The 22,500-nt window shown below is 46.3% G+C and overlaps 2 protein-coding genes across 4 annotated transcripts in view; both read right to left on the minus strand.

The window, feature by feature from the left end:
- The window catches only part of lamb2 (laminin, beta 2 (laminin S)), a 40,439-nt gene extending 35,245 nt beyond the window's left edge, over positions 1-5,194 (minus strand). For both annotated transcript variants that reach the window (XM_062540615.1, XM_062540614.1), the window contains exons 1-2: positions 5,077-5,194; positions 4,825-4,892 (exon numbers count right to left, since the gene is read on the minus strand). In XM_062540615.1, coding sequence (XP_062396599.1) covers positions 4,825-4,855 — 31 coding nt within the window. In that variant the 5' untranslated portion in view covers positions 4,856-4,892; positions 5,077-5,194. The remainder of the gene's footprint in view (positions 1-4,824; positions 4,893-5,076) is intronic.
- A 1,246-nt stretch (positions 5,195-6,440) lies between these two features.
- lamb2l (laminin, beta 2-like) overlaps positions 6,441-22,500 on the minus strand; it is a 49,703-nt gene continuing 33,643 nt past the window's right edge. For both annotated transcript variants that reach the window (XM_062540612.1, XM_062540613.1), the window contains exons 16-35: positions 20,657-20,800; positions 19,606-19,727; positions 18,180-18,300; positions 17,518-17,716; positions 16,806-16,949; positions 16,301-16,532; positions 15,904-16,067; positions 15,366-15,590; positions 14,657-14,871; positions 14,360-14,456; positions 13,568-13,940; positions 12,885-13,069; positions 12,003-12,250; positions 10,986-11,201; positions 10,475-10,619; positions 10,029-10,236; positions 9,621-9,762; positions 9,081-9,257; positions 8,763-8,922; positions 6,441-7,964 (exon numbers count right to left, since the gene is read on the minus strand). In XM_062540612.1, coding sequence (XP_062396596.1) covers positions 7,828-7,964; positions 8,763-8,922; positions 9,081-9,257; positions 9,621-9,762; positions 10,029-10,236; positions 10,475-10,619; positions 10,986-11,201; positions 12,003-12,250; positions 12,885-13,069; positions 13,568-13,940; positions 14,360-14,456; positions 14,657-14,871; positions 15,366-15,590; positions 15,904-16,067; positions 16,301-16,532; positions 16,806-16,949; positions 17,518-17,716; positions 18,180-18,300; positions 19,606-19,727; positions 20,657-20,800 — 3,654 coding nt within the window. In that variant the 3' untranslated portion in view covers positions 6,441-7,827. The remainder of the gene's footprint in view (positions 7,965-8,762; positions 8,923-9,080; positions 9,258-9,620; positions 9,763-10,028; positions 10,237-10,474; positions 10,620-10,985; positions 11,202-12,002; positions 12,251-12,884; positions 13,070-13,567; positions 13,941-14,359; positions 14,457-14,656; positions 14,872-15,365; positions 15,591-15,903; positions 16,068-16,300; positions 16,533-16,805; positions 16,950-17,517; positions 17,717-18,179; positions 18,301-19,605; positions 19,728-20,656; positions 20,801-22,500) is intronic.

Here is a 22,500-nt window from a genome sequence, read left to right on the forward strand (position 1 = left end):
ACACACACTGACCCAGGACTGCACCTCTGTAGTGTACAGCCTCAGCTTCACTCTGACAGGCGGTGGTGATTACTGGCCGACACACACCAAACACTGGCCAGAAAGGGCCTGACAAACTTAATTAGCCAGTGGAATCACAAGTGTGGCTCACCAGCTTTGCTCTGGCTGTTGGGTTACAGTAAGGAACCAGTGTTTCACACCTGGAAAAATATACTTTTCCACAAGTCATTAGAACAGAACTGTCATATTTTCGTAGGTAATGATAATAGTTGTATGGCATTTCCCCCAGACAAGCTCAGTGGGCTTATTAGTCTCACTCTCCTTCTCCCTCCCTCTCTCGTTCTCTCTCCCACTCTCTCACTCTCTCTGTCTTTCTCTCTGTCCCACTCTCTTGCTTAGCCTATTCTCTCTCTTTAAGTGAGTGTCAGGAGTTCTCTGATCTCTTTTTCTCTTTTCATACACACAGGCCTCCCTCCCCCTGTCCACCCCTCCTCCTCCCTGGATGGAAACCTAATTCATTGCTTCTCTCTCCTTTATAAACAAACCTGTTCCTTCCCTCTGCTCTGTGTCTACCCTCCCTCACTCTAAAGGCCCCGGTACAGTTCACGCACCCGACTTGTCGTGCGACATGTTGACGTCACGGGGAACGTTGTAACCATGTATACTTGCGCGTGGTAGTCGCGACACAATTTGCAGTAGTCTCCTGAACGGAGGCACGGTATCCATTGACGTTAATGGCAGTAGCAACTAGCTTCTTTGCTGATATTTCAGACTTAGCTTGCACAACTGAAGGATTAGCCTAGGCTACCATCTCGTTTATGAGATGAGCTTGTGTAATCTCCCTAAATGGAAAGATATATATATTTTTTTAGGTCTAGCAGATATCCTTTGGTTGAAAACAAATCTCTTCCTTACCTTTTGCTGGAATACTTATGTGCCTCGGTCCTAGTCATTTCCCCCTAATATCCTCCTGTTGCAACTCTCACTGGTAACTTCGTTAACTTATCCAACCTAGTTCACGACTGTAAACAAATCAGTCATCCAAACGGCAACTCTCGCTGCAGCCTAGCCAAGTTAACTTCCCACTTTTCAAACTTACTATTATTCAAACTTCATGACTACAGTCGTTTTAAAAATGAATGGGCTTATTTAAGATGTTGGATAGGCTATATGATAATGCCTGAATGTGGTTTATGTGGTTGATGACTGTATAAGGACACTGGCTCCGTGAGCTTGGCTTCAATCTCTTCCTAGTTGTCGTGCGAGGTTGGCGCGCGCGGCTGATAAAAAATGTTCGGTGTCCGACAGGTCGGCGCGCGGCTGAAATGTGGCTTGCGACACAGGAAATTACGTCATTTTGACGTCACATTGTCGCGCGACAGGTCGGGTGCGTCGAGTATACTTCTAGCATAACTCCTCTCCCTCTCTTTCTCCCCTCTCCTCTCCTCCTCCTCTCATCTCCTCCTCCTCTTCCTCCTCCTCACTTCTCCTCCACCCTCCCCTGACTTGTCTACCACGCCATTGTTCTAGAATCCCCTGTTCCGGAATTTCCTCCGCTCAAAGTTCCGTGGGTGTCGGTAGGCGCCCTGGGCACCAGTCTGTGCCTGTTCCCCACCAAACCCTCCCACCAGGCAGCTCCCAAGAGGGGATTTAAGGGGGCGGCCAGAACTGGGCACATCTGAGAGAGGAGAGTGAGCAAAAGACAGAGAGAGAGAGAGAGAGAGAGAGAGAGAGAGAGAGAGAGAGAGAGAGGGAGAGAGAAAGATTGCAAAGGCTTTCAGAGGAAATGGAGAATGGAGGGGTGGGAAAATGGGAGGGAACGGTGAAAAGTAAAAGGTAAACAGAGCGCTGCAGTGGGGAGAAGTGGGGGGCGTGGGCTGGGACAGGTGTGTGTGTGTGTGTGTGTGTGTTGGGGATAGGCACACAAGTGGATTCATTTTCCACGCAGGTGCTGTTTCCAGGCTCCACCTCCTCCCTGATATGAGTTGAAGTTTTTCAAAAGGGAGCTTTACGAACAAAAAATACCTTTTTTTCTCCCCTTCCTCTGTTCCCCTGCTGTTTTGTCCTTTTCTTCCATTACTATACTGTATGCACACACACACACACACACACACACACACACACACACACACTAGACTGCTTGTTGCGGCAGGACAATTGCACATTTTAAAGAGAGCTGGCAGTGCTTTCAGCTCCAAAAAAAAGAGAGAGAGAAAAAAACTGTGCATGAGGTCATCACTTCAAGTTCCACCCTAAGAAGAGAGCCGGTGCTTAAATCCTCTGGGGCAGCTATCACCATGACTCATAAAAAAATAGAGGTGTCGCCGTCCATCCCGTCTCAGAACCTCTAGTCTAATGAATGGCCCTCATCAGCCTGACCCCCCCACCATCCCCCACCTCCAAACTCACTATCATCATGGGAACCTGGCGAGACATTTCAAAAATAACTCTGTCATCATCGTCCCCCTTCCCTGTTCTCCTGTCTGCTGCCCGTCTGTCTGTTGGCTCTGGCGTAGCGAGATACCATAGTGGTGTGTGAGGCCTCCCACCACACTCAGAGCCACAACCTGCTGGAGATCCACCAGAGATCCACAAAAGGAAACCAGGGGATAGTGGAAACTTTACAGAGTAAAACACAACAAGGTTAATATTGAGTGGATGATGTGGAAGAGGACAATGCAATAATTGGACAAAAGCACGAAAGAGAAAGGACAAATCAATGGAAGGATATTGTAGCTACAGTATGTCTCTTTTTTTCTTTTCTCTTGTCTTGTGAACTGTACACCTACTATTGTTCCGTAGCTTGTGGCTTACATGCATTCAGTGTATGCAAAGTTGCTTTTCTTTCCTAATTAAAAATGCTGATCACATGACAAATGAATGAAAGGATATGGAGAGGACAGTTCAGAGGTGCCTACTGTGAAGAAGCAGGCTGAGAAGCAGAGTGAAAACAATCCCAAGAGAATTCCAGGACCGGGCTATATATGGCGTCCCCTAATCTAGGAGCACACCATACCACCCCCGCTAACTTACCCCGACAACACACTCGCCCCGCACCCCCTCCTCACGCTCACAAAAAAACACCTTCTTATGTTAAGAAAATCCCCGACCCAACCCCCCACCCACGGCCTGTCTCCCAGAGGACAGGCATAAGAAAGGCCCACGGCTGGCAGTGGAAGAATGGAACAAGAGGGGGGGGAAAGTGAAAGCCTGTGAAACAGGAAGAGGGAAACAGTGAGTGACCGACGGCTCAATGAACATGAGCCGGCCCCCGCCACCGACACTAAAACGTATGTCCAGTCAATGGCTCTGTGGTCAGCCCCGCTGATAACCTCTGTAGCCTATCCCACCGACAGATCTGACAGCAAGCGAGAGGTCTGCACGGAGATAAGACTTGACAACAAACACAAGAGTGACGGCTGAGCGTCTCGCACTGTGATCTCTAGCCAGCAGCCTTTATCAATGCCACCCACAGGCTGGCCGGAGCTGTGTCACTTTAGCCCTCTCTTTGACGCTGGTGGTCTCCCTCAGTCCCAGTTTCCTGCTTCAGTTATATGCCTGAGACACACAATCAGACGTTTCTGAATGCAGTTGAATGCAATTGCATTTTTTCATCCAGCAGAGAGAATGTATAATCCCCCCCCAAACCTCCATCCCCGACCCTCCAATTTTCACCTATTGACCTCTAGTTCCGTTTTTAGCACCCCCAATAAATAAATTTGCCAAGAGAATAGGGGGCCTTCAGGAATAACACAAGTCACTAATTGAGTGTGTGGGGGTCCAATAGGCTGTGTGTGCTGCTGGGATGCAGCTTTTAGTGTGGGCTGTTAAGACGGCTGTAAAGCGAGGCTACTTAAACATGACAGTGACTGAAGAGACAACGCTGGCTAATCAACAGGTGGACTCACCATTCTCTGAGACAACACAATCCTAACAATTCACTCTGATTCCCACATAGATGTGTCTCTCTACTCAAATACGCTTACACACACACAATGACAGGCATACCCAAGCAAATACACACTGACATACACACACACACACACACACACACACACACACACACACACACTGTATTGATCTCATAACAGTTTGAGCCAAAAAACAAATTATCAATCAGCCTTTTGTAGTGCTTGGCAATACACAAAATACTCAAACCTGCTCTTAGAACTCTGCGCCATCTCAGAGATCAGATTCATTATGATAATTACCAGCGTACTTCAGACTGTAATTATGCTCAAATCTGTGAGTCTGGAAGCAATGGGAACTATTTCCTGTTATATTCCTGGTCTCCCTAGATTGCCTAAACACTTACTAACTTTGCACTTTAAATTCTGACAGTGAGATTCTAAGGTTACAAAAGATACTAAGCTGTGGAGAGGCACAAAATCTGTGTCTCCACTATATGCTCTTTGGCCACCATCAGCACCACCCAAGTGGCCTCTCTCTGGGTGGTAAAGGCACAGGGTAGCTGTAAATACAAGGGGTCAGCAGTATAGGGTAACCCACTGACCATTTAAAGAGAGAGGCTGAAAGAGTTCTAAAAAGTTACACGTAACCTGAGGCAAAGAAAAACGGGAGTGTAGATGGCTATCCATCACTACCCTAACCCCCCCCCCCCCCCACACACACACACACACACACACACACACATTCAGGACTGTCTTTTTAGATCCTTAACATTATAAAAATGCATACATGTATGCAGCAATGAAATGAATGTGATAAATTGCACAGCAGCAAAGATCCTGAACCCCCCAAATATCCGCTAAGATGCTGAGCGCTGAGTTCATGATATCCTAATGAAAGAGATAAGGTACTTACCACAAACGAACAGAACCACGAGCGTGCGCATGGCTATAAGACCATCAATCCTTTGACGCTTCACTTCTCTGAAATATGGAATACAAAGGTTTCACTTATAACGGAAACCCCGATCATATTGACATACATATTACTGACATAGGTGAGATAAATCATTAGAATAAAATAAATAGACCCAACTTCATATGTAAGAAATATCACGACTGTGAAAGACACTTTGTGTAGCCTATCTGTCTAAAAATCGACACTCACCGCTGGCGCTAAAGTTCTTTCTTTTGCTTTTCTAATCCTCACTCACAGAGCAGCCATTAAAATCTCGTGTTGATGAATTTGCAGTGGGACAACGCTCGCAGAGTTATTTGAAGTCTGCTGCACTCGCAAAAGTTCTGCCGTGCGGGGCGTGTTCGAAAGAACGCAGCGGAGCGTCACTAAACCGGATTCAACCATGCGCTCCCACACGCTCCAATGTAGGGAGGTATGGAGCTTATGTCCAAAGTTACATACTTAACTTCGAGTTTCTTTAGTCCACCAAAAAATATTTATAGTGTGTGAACTAATAATGTAGCCTACAAGTGGAATATAGCAGCAATATGACCTATGCCATGAAACCCTGAACTAGGCTACAGGAGCCCAAACAAGCATTTAACTTTAGGACATCATCCTGTTAAAATGCCAAATTACGAGTTTTATTGTCACACAAAAAAGTGTTTTTGCATTGCAGTTAATGATGTGAGCCTCTATTCACTGTGCCTCAAACTCCACCACTCACTGACACACTGAAGCGCGCGCGCGCGCACACACACACACACACACACACACACACACACACACACACAGTCCAAAAGACAACATCCTATATCTGTTCCACCATCTCTCTCTGTGCTTTGACAAGATGAAGGCCATGAATTTGTTGTAGCATCTACTTTGTGACTGGACACCCTAGCCTTCACCATCTTGTCCACTGTCCAAAGTCATTTTACCTCAATTTTACTTCAATATACAGCACCTATTCAGTGAACAGAGTTCGTAAAAAAAACAACTATTGTTGCCATTAAACCCACCCACCCCTCTCTCTCCCTCTTACAGTGCCCCTTTGTTAAACGGTGGGAACCTGAGTAACATTGTAACTGAGCTGGGTCTTTTTTAAACAGTCCCAAGAACTGATTTGGAAACCAAGTGATACGGAGGCAAAGCAAGGCAAGCTCACTCAAGATCAAGTGCTCCGGTAACTGCAATTATTGTTATCACTGCGCAATGAGTCGGCACAGTCACTGGTCACACAAAGCACTGTAGTGGACGGTAGGTGACCTTATTAGCTCTCTTTGAGCGTAATGTGTTAATGGAGGGTTAAGTCACATGGCTGACTGAAGTTCCTTAGGTCAGATAAGAGCACTCATCCAACTCAGAGAGGAGAGGGAGGGAAGCCCTTGGCAAATAGAGATACTGACAAAGGATGGCTGGACTCAGGAGGAGACCGCAGAGACATGAGCAGGGGTTGCACCGTAGCACCCTCTAGTGGTTTAGCTATGAAATACGAAATCACCATACTGTAATCATAGAATGAAATCACCAACTGTAATCATATACAAATGGCAGAGGTTATCCAATGGACACTGTACTGTATATTCATTTATTTTGTCACAAATAAACAGCAGAAATGTACAAACATTAAGTTATTCATGGTGAAGTGTGCATACCAAAATGTGTGTTGGTCTGTTACTGGGAAAACTCAAGCTCTCTTTTTTTGGAGGTTTTAAAAATTGAAAGTCTACAGTGCAGAACACTGCTGACTACGTACCCATCTCAATAGTAATTTGTTGTAGGACAAGAATTATATAATTCTACATGTATGTCTATTCAGCTCAGCAATGTTTTTAGAATTTTAGAAGTTATTCAAGTGTGTTTGGAAGTAAAGAGATACAAATATAATCACAGTATAAATGAAAACCACCCCCCTCCCCCCTTTTGTTTAAGTATATTTTTCCTCAAATATATATTCCCCACCTTCACCTTAGGCAAAACTCATTTACTGCATACAGTGACGTGTTACACTGCTAAATGTATCACCGTTTGAGACACTGGTAAAAACCAAAACATATTGTAATATTACCAAACTCAGCCAATAATCTTACCTTCCTATAACCTTAGGAAGAAAAAGACTATCATCTTCTTCTGGTATACACAATGTTTCAGTTGAGTGTACAATAGACAAACAAAAACATATCAGTATGGGCATAGGGACAGACCCTCATCTCCCCTGTCCTAAACAATTTCATAACATGTCCCTGCCCACCCCTGGCAATCCCAAGTCCTCACCTTTCTGTGGTTTCATCTAAACTTATAAGCAGCAAATCAGTGTCCCATTCATTTACCCAGGTCCAGTGTATTATTAAAGTGTGGTTGGCTATATTGACATTTCAAGCATTTGATTGGTAGGGGAAAAAAAATAATCTAGAATCAGCTTATTGCAAGGGTCTCCAACCTCTTCTCCTTTGAGGGCTACTCAACAAAATAAACATGGCTGAGCACTACCAATGTTTTGTAGGCTAATAGTAGCAGCATGTTTTCACCCAAAACAGCTGAATACGCTTTATATGAATTTTAAGGCTCCTTTCAAATCCTTTATCTTCTCTGTTTGCACTGTACATTTGATTTGAGAATAATTAATTCTAAAAGGTTTACCAAGTGACTTTTTTTAACAGATTTATGAAAAATTTCCTTAAACCTTCTGGAGTGCTAGGTGTGGAGCTAATGGTAGCTCATGAGCTACTTGTTGGAGACCCCTGGCGTATTGTGTCGTGTCAGTAGTAGCATGTTGGGCAGCTTACATTGTGGCATTACAGTACATATAACGATACAGGGAAAGATTCCCTTGACTATGTCAGCAATATGGCAACACACTGGCTTTGAGTGGTAACATTTTAAAGTCCGTTAAGAGGAGGCGTGGCCTTCCGCTGTGTCTTGAGGTGCTGATTGGCTCGTAGCAGCAGTGGTGGGTGGGGTTTAAGTGCACGTGCTGTATCCCTGTGCCCGTTCTCGGATTTGCTCCCTCACTTTGGTCACGTTCTGCTCCAACGTCAACAGATCGTCCCGTTGCTCCTGCATCCGCCGCTCGTTCTTCTTGAACTTCTTCTCGAGATCTGCAACGCACAACATGGAACATGGACCGTCAGGACAGAATGACTCAGAGTATGTTACAGACATGATAACAACGGGGGATGGGATGCTTGTTCCAAAACAAAACACCCCAAGACATGTAAGGAGGATAAAAAATGGAATATGACTTTGTAAGTTTACAGATTACCCTGTCTGAGAACAACAGATTCAGCATCATCTCCCATATGGTGATCTCAACAAGAAAACAAAGAAAGGTCGATGCTGTGGCCTCTCCCAGGGCCAGGAACAAACTATAGGGCAAATGATACCAACCAATTGTAGAATGGGAATTTTGGTAGGCCACTGAGAACCATTCCAGGCAAGGGGGAGAGATAATTATCTTACAGAACAACAAAAGGTTGCCAGAACTGTTGGCATTAGAAGCCTGAACCATTTACATCTAGAATAGAGGAGGTACTTTGAAACAATACACATGGTGAGAGTTTGAGAAGCTCTGGTTGCTTTGTTTCACATGCTTCGCTACTGCTTCAGACTGAAATAAAGAAGGAATGCGGCATCTATCAAAGAAACAATAATTTTCTTTCAAACACCTTTATGTTTTCTTACAACTTTTATTATGTTTTATGCCACTTTGGACAAAGATATGGAAATGTGGTCAAATTGTTTGTTTTCACGGACGACTTTGAGATTTTTTGGTAGCTATTGTGAAACCAGACTCAGAAGCATGTGTCTCACACATTAGGCCTATTAGGCTGTTGGTCAAGAAGAAGCCCGACAAGCGGTGGCAACATTTAGATGGGTCTAACGAAGAAGACACGTACTCTTTAGCTTCTCCAGGCTGGTAGTGGCTTTCTTCAGCAGGTCCTCAGCCTCTTTCTTCATGTCTTTGGCCCTCTGGTTGATGTTGCCAGTCGCACTGCCGCCCAGGGAGTCTACCTTCTTGGTCAGCTCGTCATAGAGTTCCTCGGCCTTAGTCATATCCTTGGAGGACCAAAGAAAGAGAAATGGTCAACGACACTCTTGGTTAGGAAAGCTCCCGGGTTATTTTTGCACAACTTCTGTTAAGAGTGAAAGAGCCTCATGAGCAAGAACCTAAGCGTTCACACAAAGAAACATACTGTACACACATACACACTCACCTCCTTCAGTGCATCGGTTGCCTCTGTGGCGTTGTTTGCATGAGCCTTGGCCTCCTTGGCCATCTCCCTGTTCAGCTCTGTCTTGTTCCTCAGGGCCTCGATCTCCTCCGACAGCCTGGCCAGCCGCATCATGGCATCCATCTGCTTGCGCTCCAGATCAGTGAGGTTATCCTCCACCTGATACGAGATCGAGACCGAGAACAGAGTGAGAGGCAGATCAACTGGGAAGGAGTTGGAGAGGATAATTCCTCTTCTTTCAAGACCTACTACGGCCAAGGTAATTGTTTTTAAAAAATAAAACAAACAAACAAAAAAGAGTAGCAAAGCTATGATGACTAACCAGGATGTAGAATTCATGCATGTTTACAGAATATTAGGTGTGTATGTACTGTATGTACATAATGCTGATGCAACAATAACTTAACATATAAGTGAAAATATGTAAAAAAAATACATTTAGAGTTATTCATTTAGCAGACACTTTTATCCAAAGTAAAGGACAAAATGAGGGATAATGTTAAAGCTACACATTCACTCTACCATGGCAGTAGCTTCTCTGGTGCTGTTCAGGTTGTTCATGGCAACCTCGGTGGCATTCTTTGCTTTTTCTATGGCCTTCTCAGCTGCACTCAGGGCATTTTTGGTGTCATTGACGGCATCTTTGACTCCCTCAGCCCGAGCCCTACACAAGTACACACACACACACACACACACACACACACACACACACACACACACACACACACACACACACACACACACACACACACACACACACACACACACACACACACAAACACGCATTAACAATTTCAGTGATGCTTAGAACCCCAGACTGCAGAGATCTCAAATAAGATTGATTTGAAAATATTATCTTATTTGCTTATTTGTGCGTGTGAACAACATCAGCATTAGTTAGATAAACTAAATTGGATCTCTCTTTCTTACTTGACATCCCGTGCTCTATCGAGCAGGTCCTTTGCCTTCTCAAGCTCCTTAGAGGTGTGGTTGAACACGCCATCCACGTCTGTCAGATTACTGATGCTGTCTTTGATCTGGTTGACCAGGTTGTTCATGACCGTCTGGTTCACCGGCAGGGAGATGGCCAGCACCTGGAGAGCCACCTTCTCAATGCTCTCTGGGTCAGCTCCTTCCTCTACACAAACACAAACACAAACAACAACATAAACAAGACAAGAACGATTCAGATTACTCTAGAGACCACATATACTGTTGTCATTTTGTAAGTACCTGTATGGACAATCTGACATAACAGCAGCTAGCTTGTTTGAACTGAGTCACTTTGTGCATTTGGAATGAAAAGGATACATTCCAGGTTTAGATAATGACCTATTTTGTTCAAAATGGTGTTGCTAACATGAAAAACAACCTACCAGTTAAAAAGTCTCTGATGGTCTGAATGAAATTCTTGAGGTCTTTGTTGTTCTTCTCAAAGGCGTCCTTCTTCTCCCTGGCTTTATCTAGCGTAGTCATGGCTTGGGTTTTCACGTCTTGTGTCATCAGTGAAACATCATGAAGCTGTTACATAGAAAACAGGTGCTGCTGAACATCCACATAATGCGAAATAGAGGAAAACACACACACACACACACACACACACACACACACACACACACACACACACACACACACACACACACACACACACACACACACACACACACACACATTCAAACAGTGAAGGGCTATAAAGTTCAGACAACTAATGCTTGTGTACAGAGCCTGCACCTAGGGTTAAGTTACTACATGAGCGATCATGAAATAAAACACACACACACACACACACACACACACACACACACACACACACACACACACACACACACACACACACACACACACACACACACACACACACATACACACACACACACACACACAAACCTTCTTGGAAATGCTCTGTAGTTCATCACTGATGGCCGTCAGGTTGCCGCTGGCGTCTTTGGCCAGTGTGAGTGCCCCGATGGCCGCACTCATGGTTCCGTTACAGCCGGGTCCACCACACACACGCTGGTTCTCCTCGTCGCGGCAACCGGCACCCCCGCACGGACTGTCTGGGCAGCTTCCGTTGACACTGGCGTTGCTATGGCCACCACACACCTGAGTGGAAGGCAGGGTTAGGGTTAGGGATCAACAAACAGGGCAATAAACCGATGACAACGCAGAAGTACTGTGAGGCCATAAATACCACAGCGTGAGGCTGCGGTGATAATCAGGTCACCTCTGACTGATTTGGATATGACCAGTGTTGAGTTACACCTGTTCTGTAAATACAAGTGCCACACTTCCTGTTTCAAATAGCAGCACCTCTAACGTATCCGCCTTCACAACAACATAACTAAGTCCTAAATCCTTGAGCACAGCAGCCTTAGAAGTACTGTAGGCCCACCGTTTATTCCCATCACAACTCTGACATCTAAAACATCTGAAAGCTAAAATCGACTGTTTCATAAATGAATTCAGTAGATGTGTTTTCTCTCTGCCAGTTTAGCTTCGAGGTTCTCAACGTGTGGGGTAGGGCGAGCCCCCTGGGGAGTGTGGCTTTAGCAAGGTCTGTGGTGGGAATGATGGAAATGTGTGTTCAAATGGGGATACTACTGGAGGCACTGATGGGCATAAATAGCCATTAAAAATGAATACAAATAAAATAGACTGTTCCATGGCTGCTATGAACACACTCTTGGGAAAAAAAGGTGCTATACAGAACCAAAAATGGTTCTATTGCATGCTTCATATAAAGCACCCTAAATGGTTCTTTGTTCTTTAAGCCATTTTGAAGTGTTCATCAAGGGTTCTTTAAAGTCTGCATTGTGTATGAACCCTTTTTTAAAGAGTGTAATTTGGGAGCCACCGGTGTAGCCACAGCAAAGTGTTGATCTTGACTTGTGCTTGCACGCTCACCTTGTGGCTGAGGTGGTGCACCTTTCTGTCCACCTCGTGCGCTTTGGTCTCCAGCTCCGATAGGGACTTCTTGTGGGCGGCGACCGAGCGCAGGAGGCGGTCTCGGCTCTTGTCCAGCAGGTCCTCCGTCTCCTTGCGCGTGCGGCGGGACTGCTCCACGGGGCTCCTGGGGCCCGACACGGACGCGTTGCAGCGCTGCTCCGCCTCCTGGGACTCCCGGTAGTAGCGCTTCACCTTCTCAAACTGATCTGAGGACAGAGGCACACGTGGACATGGATGTTTGAGCATGCTACAAGTGTGCTATGTCTCTAACAAGTTCTTTGGGCATGTTGCCAGACAGCTCAGCGGCAGCCTTGTATATTGTTGACAGACATTAGACCAGCTCATCTTTAATCAAGCGCTATTGTCTCTGTCCTCTATGAGATTACCAAGTCCTCTATGGAACAAGCACAGACAGAACAAGAGACAAACACATTACATTGCATCCGGCATGATTATGAGCATGACAAACCACCCACATTGTTCTTTGAAACCTATCTCTCTCTATCTATCTACTGTATCTCTTTCTTTTTCTCCCTATCTCTCTCTCTCCTTCTCTCTCTCTCTCCCTCATTCTCTGACTACCAACCAATGACCAGAAAAATCTCAGATGTACAGCAGTATTTGCTGGTGCATGTTGTACAATGGCATGACATGTTTTATTTTGCTTACTTACTTACTAACTTAAGGGCTACATACTACCGCTAAGCTCATCATTTACAATAGTAATAAGGCAATGAATAGTTGAGAGTCATCGGAATACGTCAAAACTCACAATAATAACAATATACAATCATGATATATTATCTTACAGCATTAATCATTACAACAACGATGTCCTACCTGCAAACCCTGCACTGAGGTAGTTCTCCAGCTGCTTGCGATGGCCGGCCAGGGTGGCGTTCAGGTTGGTCAGCTCCTCCTCCAGACTGGTCAGATTTCGTTTCAGGTGCCTGTCCTGCTCCTCCACTTGATCCAGGTCCCTGGTGGTGGCCATCAGACGTCCATCTGTCAACGCGATCTCTGCCCTGTGACATGAAACAGATGGGATTATGATTTCAGTCAAGGAACTGAATTATTAGACAATATAGGCTCTTCTCAACGTCTCTCCTCGGTCCTCTGTCCTCAATCCTCGGTCCTCCGGCTCGTTCCCACTGAAAGAACACTGGATAGACTATCCCATTGTTGCCGCCTCATCATTCTTTATAGATCAGTTGGAAAGAACCGGAGGACCGAGGACCGAGGACCCGAGGAGAGACGTTGAGAAGATCCTATTGTCATGTTCGGGCCTTGCATTACAATGTATGGCATGTGTTTCAGTAAACATATAAGGAAACGTTTGGGTGGATTTGAATTGCAAGAGGAAAATGATTATATTACATTTGTCAACCAGACAAAAACATGATGGAGGAGTTCAAAGTATTAGTGCTGGTGTTCAAGGTTGAAAGTCTATTAGGTTTTCTACAGGGTGTGTGCATTTGAAGCATCTCCCTCAGGAGTTCCCCAGCCTGGTGGACCTCCATTACCTCAGATCATCAATGGACTGGGCGATGACGTGGTAAATGCGGTCGTGCTCTCCGTCCTTGATCAGGTCGCGCACCTGGCTCAGTTTTCTCTCCAGGTCCTGGATGCGAGCGTCGCTCACCCCGGGCACCATGCCCGTCTCCAGGATCATCTCGACCTTGCCCCGGATGTAGTCGAGGTCGCGGCGGAGCTGGCACACGATGTCGTCCCAAAGCTGGAAGCAGGGGTGGCAGGGCACGCACTTGGGGAACGCGCCAGTGTACCCACGGGCACACTCGTCACACTGGCGTCCGGACGCCCCCTCTCGGCACTCGCACGCGCCCGTCGTTTGGTCACACTGAGCCGACTCGGAGCCCAGTGGGTGGCAGTTACATTCTGGAGAGAAGGAGAGAGCGACAGAGCACAGGAGAGAGAGAGAGAGAGAGAGAAAGGGAGGGAGGGAGGGAGAATAAATATGAGTAAATACCATGACTTGACCAGATAGACATGTTCATGAGCCTCCATGTTCATGCCCCCACAGTGTAGCACTGCAGCGGCCTGGCCGTAGCAACTCGGGAACATTTTATGTTTTAGTTTTTGTCGTACTGACAATACTACTCAGTGGCCTTGAAAACATGGATATCTACAGTATGTGAACATTTCAGAATTCAGCTAGAATTGCCCTTACAGTTCTATTTGAAGAGAGTACAAAACACTGAAGCGAGGTACTGCACACATGTAAAGTAAAGTAAAGTAAAGTTGGTCATTTTGATCATGTTGCTAGGCTGCGGCCTGGTCAGAGGCTGTGATCTTACCCTTACACTCCACGCGTGGATCTCCCCAGTGAAGCTGCTCACATTCTGTACACTGCTTCCCTCCAAAGCCGGGCTGACAGTGGCACTGACCAGTAAACTGCAAACAAATCAACAAACAATATAATACTGCCTGTATCCAGTCATACCGATAACATCACAAAGGATACATGCCTACTAGACTATTCCATAAAGGTAAATAAAAAAACGTGCTTTAAAAGGTTGTAGCAACAGGGTAAACAAACGTATTCTGTTATGATTGTTGGCTAGAGAGCTCCTTTCAGACTGGTGATACGGTACCATGTTGCAGTGGGTACTCCGGGCATGTTGTGGGTGGCACCCACAGGGCTCACAGCCCCAGTCCATGCCAAAGTTCCAGTGGTTGGGGGCACACTGGTCGCAGTTGTGCCCCTCGATGTTGTTTCGGCACGGGCAGGCCCCCGTCTGCCGGTCACAGTGACACAGGCCGTCGGTGCAGTACTCAGGACGCGTGCCCGCCGTCACACAGGTGCAGCCTGCAGCACACACACACACACACACACACACACACACACACACACACACACATACAGATGAGTATGTCAGAATAGTCATTGACACAGATCCTGGTCTGCTCTCTTCCATAAACATGACCAATTGATGAAGTATAACATATAGGGCCGGTTTCCCAAACATAGAATAAGCCTAGCCAAAGCATGGAATAAAAATTAACTTCAATGAGGCTTAATCTACAGTATGTCTGTGAAAACCAGCCAACATCAACTTTCTGATCTAACGCAGAAATACACATGGTGAATTGATGTGGCAACATACGTTGCCATTCTTCTTGACATTCTCCATGTACTGTACTACTAGGCAGCAGCCTCCTGGTATACCACATCAAGGCCACGTTTCCACTCTTCGTATCTAACGTCTAACGTCATCCCAAACTCACACTCGGACCTCAACGAACGGTCACTGTCACATCAGCGTGCACAGAGTCAGGCCAGGAAAGGTCATCTCTACTCACGCCTGCAGTCCTGCACCAGGGCGTTGCCGTAGAAACCGTGCTTGCACTCGGCGCAGGCGTAGCCGTCGGTGTTGTACAGGCACTTGAGGCAGCGGCCGGTGCGGGCGTCGCACGCCTCGGGGTCCTGCGGGTCGGTGTTGCCGTTGCACCGGCACGGACGGCACTCGCCTCCCGGACGCTCGGGGTCGCCGTAGTAACCGGGGGCGCATTGGTCGCAGCGTGAGCCTGAGAGAGAGCAGCAGAGAGAGAGCGTTATTATAATGTAATTTAGATGAGGAGGACGATAAGCAACATCTCCCCAGCAACTGCCTCTCTGTGTGCATCTTATCTGATGCTAACCAGCTGGGAGATGCTCTTGATTGGAGTACAAAGATTAACAGGTAAAACCAGGCCAGTTCTATTGTCTGGATGAACTGAGCAAGCAGTACATGGCAGTAAGTGGCATCCTATTTGGCTGAATCCTGCATAACAATAAAGAGATTGTTTTGGGGAGTTTTTTGCAGACTGCCACCATCATTTAGTCCTTGTGGACACTCACCTGTGAAGCCTTGCTTGCAGCTGCAGATGATCTGGTTGGAGGAATGGTCAGCATAGCAGGAGTCACCGTTGGAGTGGTCACTACCAGGGTTGCCAGGACACGGACATGGCCGACAGTGCTCTCCTGATCCCAGTACAGGGTTGCCGTAGAAACCGTTCATACATCTGAGACAGATAGAACAGGAGCTTTCTCATTACAAGCTCTTCTGAAAGGTTTTAAGGGTCAAAGAGTAAATATTTATACTTAAATTTGTTAATTTAAGGAAGATATTGATGGGTTCACGTAATGCTCCAACACACCACAAGATAGCTTTAGTTAATGCATGTGATACCCGTTGCCCATCATTTAAATTAGAGCCCCTAGTGCATAAGGCTCCATGGCCATCCCCTGGACTGACCTCTCACACTGGTAGCCGTCAGTGTAGTCTCTGCACTGGTGGCAGGCGCCCGTGTAGGAGTCGCACGAGTCCGCGTGCCCGTTGCACTGGCAGGGCCTGCAGCTGGGGAAGCCCCACTGGCCAGGCTGGCAGTCGGAGCACTGGCGCCCCATTGCCCCCGGCCTGCACGGGCACTGCCCTGTGTGGGGGTCGCACTGCAGCTCCAGCGAGCCCTCGGAGTGGCAGTTACACGCTGGGGGGTCAGAGAGAGTGGGTGAGACATGAGGTGAAATATAAACGTGAGGGAAAGTGAATGGTTGGCACAGATAAAGTAGGACTCTTACTGTCTGAAGCTGCACTTTTCCACCTCTGACCATATCACATACTGTACTCTACTGTATATGAATCAGCTGCTGTGTGGATATTTCTAGCGCTACAAGCAGCATTATACAGTATAAGGCCTATTGTATTGTTCTTACAAACAGAACGCGTGATTTCTGGATCTAAGAATGGCAAACAGTCGTACCAGTGCAGCCATGCGGTCCGAATCCATAGGTCCCTGGAGCGCACTGGTCACAGCGTCGGCCAATCACGTTGGGCTTGCAGTGGCATTGACCTCCGATTCGCTCACACTCACTTCTCAGTGATCCCTGAGGGTCACAGTGACAGGCTGAAGGACCAAAAGAGAGGGGGGGGGGGGGGGGGGTAGAGAGAGAGAGAGTGGGGGATAGAGAGAGAGAGGGGGGAGGAATAGAGAGAGAGAGGGTTTTGTAAGGGATAAGGTTGAAAAGAGAAATGGAGAGTCAGAAGAAACAAGATAAAGTGGAGGAGGGAATAAAAGGGAGGAAAAGACATTAAAAACGAATAAAATTACAATCTCTTCAAAAGTTCATAGGATGGAAGATCGTAAATCTTAAAAAACAGCCATTTACTGTATTAAGTCTGTCTAAAAGCAGTGAATGAAACAGCTCACTGAGGGGTAGTTTGTCTAGTTTCTTGAAGTGTGTGTGTGTGTGTCTGTGCATGTGTGTGTGTGTGTGTGTGTGTGTGTGTGTGTGTGTGTGTGTGTGTGTGTGTGTGTGTGTGTGTGTGTGTGTGTGTGTGTGTGTGTGTGTGTGTGTGTGCTTGTGTGTATGTGTGTGTGTGTGTGTGTGCTTGTGTGTGCGCGCTTGTGCGTGCGTGTGTGTGTGTGTGTGTGTGTTCACTGTTCACGCATCCAGAATGTGCTGTTGACTCACGCAGGGCTCCGTCGTGCATGATGGCGGAGATGCTGCAGATGAGCTTGGTGCACATGTCGGCCAGCGGGGGGCGCGGGGAGCGCGGCGCCAGGAAGGAGTCCAGGCAGATGTAGCGCTGCATCTCATCGCGCCGCTGCTCCGCCAGAGCGCCGCTCCCACTGAACCCTGGGAGCTCCGTGTACTTAGGGATCAGCACCAGCTGGGAGGAGGTGGCGAGAGAAGAAAACAGGAAGTAAATAAGCAAGATAGAAAGAACGTAAGCAAGTAAGAAAGAAAGTAAGAAAGAGAGAAACAATGACGTAAGAAAGACAAAGGACAAGGATGACAGAAAGGTTCTCTTCATGGACTTGCTCTGTGTTAACCACTAGGTGGCAGTAACAACTTACAGTATATTACACAGACTTACAGTAAGACACAGACATCCAAATCTCCCCCTGAATGAGGTCTATACGACCAAAGGTAATTGGGCCACCTGACACAAACAGGATGTGTATCTCTCTGTTTGTGTATACAGTATGTGTAAGTGTGTGTGTGTGTGTGTGTGTGTGTGTGTGTGTGTGTGTGTGTGTATGTATATGGCTGTGTTTCACAGAGGGACAGAAAGAGAGAGGGAGATAGAGAGTGAGAGAGACAGAGAGATAGAGCCTATATTGGGGCCTAACCGAGTCGACGAGGATGAAGGCGGTGAGGTAGCGGTGGGTGACGCCGTGGCGCTGGAAGCGGATGGCCATGGTGTAGCGGTTCTCCGGCTCGAAGCAGAAGGGCCGCGGCATCATGACGTGCCTGGAACAGGGCACACGGGGGGGGTGAGGTTGGCACAGAAACACACCTACTATCACAACACTGGAGCACCAGTCATGTCTACTGAGTGAGATGCTCTTCTGCTTTTATGGCTCGTCTGTAAGGTGTGGGATGGGTTCAGGGCAACTGCTCAACATGGTTTATTATGCTCTCAGTGCTTCTGTCATCTGACCAAAACAAATACAGTATGTCAAACCACATGAGGAGATGTGCTTTAATTAAACTGAGTCACACAGAGGGAAACAATCTAATCAGTCTATCTACAACAAGTAATAGACAGACACAGACAGACAGACACACACACACCCACACACATGCACACACACACACACACACACACCCACAAAACCAAACACACACACACACACACACACACACTGAGTCACCTGTTACCTCTCAGTTTGGTCGTTGCTAAACAATGTACAAACACTTGGACTTAGGATACCCTGCAAGGTGCATGTAAGGTAACTAAACACTGTTCTGAATGGTCTGAAATTGGTCTATTCAGAGGCCCATCATGTTTAAACAAGCCATTTCTTGGTTAATCTTAAACAAGCATCCTAGCAGTCAGGCAAGGTCACAGAGGCCCAACTCCTCTCAACACAAACTGCAAACTCAAAGAGGAGGAAAGAAAAACAACCATCTCGAGACACCTTTTCCCGTGAGACTGCCGCCATCTTGACTGGGCCTGAATCTGGACCCTTATCTTTTGGCACGGCCACTATCAGCTGTAATCTGTGGACACCCTCTGTAATTAATCTAGAGTGAACCTGCTGAACTCGCTTCCTCCCACTACCGCTGGGATATTTGACTTCCACCAGGGCCGCGCTCTTGTGCTGAAGTCTCATAAACCCAGACAATGCAGGATTAAGAGTTAGCTTATGGTCTTAGTTTCATGTGTTCGGACGACCCCAGGCTTTTGTGGCTGGTGAATTTGGCTACTATCGTATGACACTGAAGCAGGTGCATTCTAGGGCTGAAATCAAGACTTCTTTGGATCCAGTCAGGAGAGAGGGACTTCTTATCATGCTGGAATATGTTGATACTGTAATGTATAGTGGCCATTTAATGATATACAACCACATAGAGGCACACATAAACACACCTATTTACCATGAATAGAAACTTAGCCACATACACTCCCAGACACACTCTCTCTCTCACACACACACACACACACACACACACACACACACACACACACACACACACACACACACACACACACACACACACACACACAGAGAAAAATAAATGCATATGCTCAGACAGAGATGGGTTAGGTACCTGCCACTGTGGGGGAGGGTGACTGTGTACATCTGCTCGGTGGGCAGCAGGTTGCCACAGCGGGGGCTCATCGCCAGGTGTGTGGAGGTCAAGCTGACAATGACCTCCCAGTCCTCAGTAGACTGCAAGGGCATCACTTTCATTAGACAAGCTCAGCATAAGAACTAACAGCAGAAGACTCAGGGGGCCCTAATTCACACGATGGGGGCCAAGTCATTCAGAGAGAGACGTGTGTCATCATGCATGAAGCAGAGCTATTGTGTGAGATGTGGGAGGACTGAGCTGAACCACTGGAGATTGTGCTTAGAATCTTGCTCATGGTATTACATGTCATGGTATTCAATCAGCTAATAGATTTAGCTTTGTTCTTAGATTAGCTTCAGTTAGACGTTAGACTTTGCCTGTCATTTACGTAGGGCCCTTTATGATGATGAGAACAAGGACATGGGATTCATCCTGACTACTACTCCACACTTAGTATGACCTACATATTGCATATACGGTTAGTAAGTCTGACGTCGCAGGCCCAACAGCTTTTTCTAACAAAAAGTTTACTAGCATAACCAGCCGGTTTTTGCAGCTTACATGTAAACCTTGTCACTATCACCCCCGTATTAGTGAGGGTAACACAAAATTGCTTAACTTTAACAGAGTAATTACTGTAGTTGCGTAGCCAGATGATACAATCAAGGGTAAGGTCCGGGATTCCATGAAAAATAGGATTTTTATCAGGTTGAGGTAACAAGTGAGTAGTAGGATGACAATTTTGTTAAAGGCTACTCTTTAGTGTCTATGGAGAAAACCGAGCGGCTTTCAAAGCTGTTGGACCTGGAATGAGATTTATTAGCCTATCATTGCATCATACCTTAATAACCAAAGAGTGCAACTGAAACACCTACTTTACACTAGTACTTTCAATACTCATACAGACTGCATACTGTACAATACAAACAATGCATACTGAATTCTTTAGAGAAGTGCTACTTGTGACCTACAGATGGCGCTCTAGGTGATTTACAGTAACGGGCCATGTGATGGCTGTGTGACCCACCTCAGCTACGTAGCGGATCAGGATGTCGTACTCCATGGCATAGGGAATGTTGTCAATGGTGAAGACCAGGCCTGCGCCATCTTTGACCCGAGCAAAACCAGGCCCCAGGTCCAACCTCTCCCTGTGCACAACCTTCACGTCCGGCTGTAACACACCCACAGAGATACAGTGACACAGAGAAACAGGAAGAGTTAAGGTGACACAGAGAAACAGGAAGAGTTAAGGTGACACAGAGAAACAGGAGGAGTTAAGGTGACACAGAGAAACAGGAGGAGTTAAGGTGATGTGGTGTTTGGACATTTAGTGCTTACTCTGATACTGTATATACGGATCGTCCTGAATCAACGAAAACATCTACTGTAGGTATGAAAACAAGTATGAAGGCTGGGAGGCGGTGGAAAGCAGGGAAGGCTGTATGTGTGTCTTTGTGTGTGTGTGTGTGCGCGCGCGTGCTTGTGCATGTCAACCTAGAGAAGTTTGTGTCTATAACCTATACATGGACAACCATAACCAAGTGCCAGACCATACTTGTAAAGATCAGTGGTCAAGGCTATGCAGGCAAGTTGGTCATATTGATATTCCGCAGCTAGCGGCATGCTTACAAACTCACTAATAGTGGCTTACTTACTACCATGGCTGACAGATGCAAGCAATGTGCAACTTATGACAACACATGCAAATCAACAAAACACGTGCACATAGACAAAACACAAACAACTTAAAGAGGAACTATGCAGGTTGGCAGAATTCTTCGCTGTTTTCTCGCATGCAGGTTTCTCTGCAGAGCATCCCCTGCAGCTTTAGTGTGTATATTTTACTGCACTCATCAGTCAGTCTGCCTTTTCATGACTATGATCGCGAGGCTGCGACACTTTCTGTTTGTAAGTGCCACTGACCCGGTGGCACAAACTTGTAAGTGTGTTTTTTCTGCTCACCGGCGCTAGGGGAGAGCAAGATAGCCATCATTCAGCCCGGAATGAGTCAGATCACCATTCCACTGACTCCTGACCACTGAAGCTGATCAGTTAAGGTAAATTAAGCTAAAAAACTGGCATACTGTAGTTCACCTTTAAGAAAACATCTTCGTCTTCATTTGACAACACGTGCACATCATTTAGAAAACACGCCAAATACGACACGACATTTACATTTTAGAAACAAGCTGTCAATTCACAACATATGCAATTCAGAAACGCACCCCGAAACTCACAACACATGCAAATCAGAAACACGCAACAAAACTCACAGCACAACGGAAGTGTTTCCGTTTATTCCCTCGCAATTGAGAGCTCCATTTCAAAACATTGCGACTTGAAAAGCCACAAAAACGGCTTAGGATTGTTTGTGAATAGGTCTTAGTGAGTTAGGAGTCCTCTCTACTTCTTTTGAGCTGTCCCAGACATAGATTTTTTCCTAAATTCATCAGTCAGGAGCTACTTAAAGCCTTAAAATTCTTTGCGAATAGGCTACGGGCCCTGATCATTCAGAGCCAGAACTTTTAAAACAGGAGCTAGCTGTCGCTGTCACACACCCCTTCGCCATCTGTTCAGAGGTGTTCATCACTTTTGTCCCCCTGGGGACTTCCGTTGTGTTGTGAGTTTTGTCGCGCATTTCTGATTTGCATGTGTTGTGAGTTTCGGAGCGTGTTTCTGAATTGCATGTCTTGTGAATTGGCAGCTCGTTTCTAAAATGTAAATGTTGTCTGAATTTGCAGCGCGTTTTTTAAATGATGTGCACGTGTTGTCTTAAGTTGTTTGTGTTTTTGTCTATTTGCACGTGTTTTGTTAATTTGCATGTGTTGTCAAAAGTTGCACGTCGTTTGCACCTGTCGGCCACCGTCACAC

Source organism: Sardina pilchardus, chromosome 7 (genome assembly GCF_963854185.1).
Source record: "Sardina pilchardus chromosome 7, fSarPil1.1, whole genome shotgun sequence".
Classification (NCBI taxonomy): Eukaryota; Metazoa; Chordata; class Actinopteri; order Clupeiformes; family Clupeidae; genus Sardina; species Sardina pilchardus.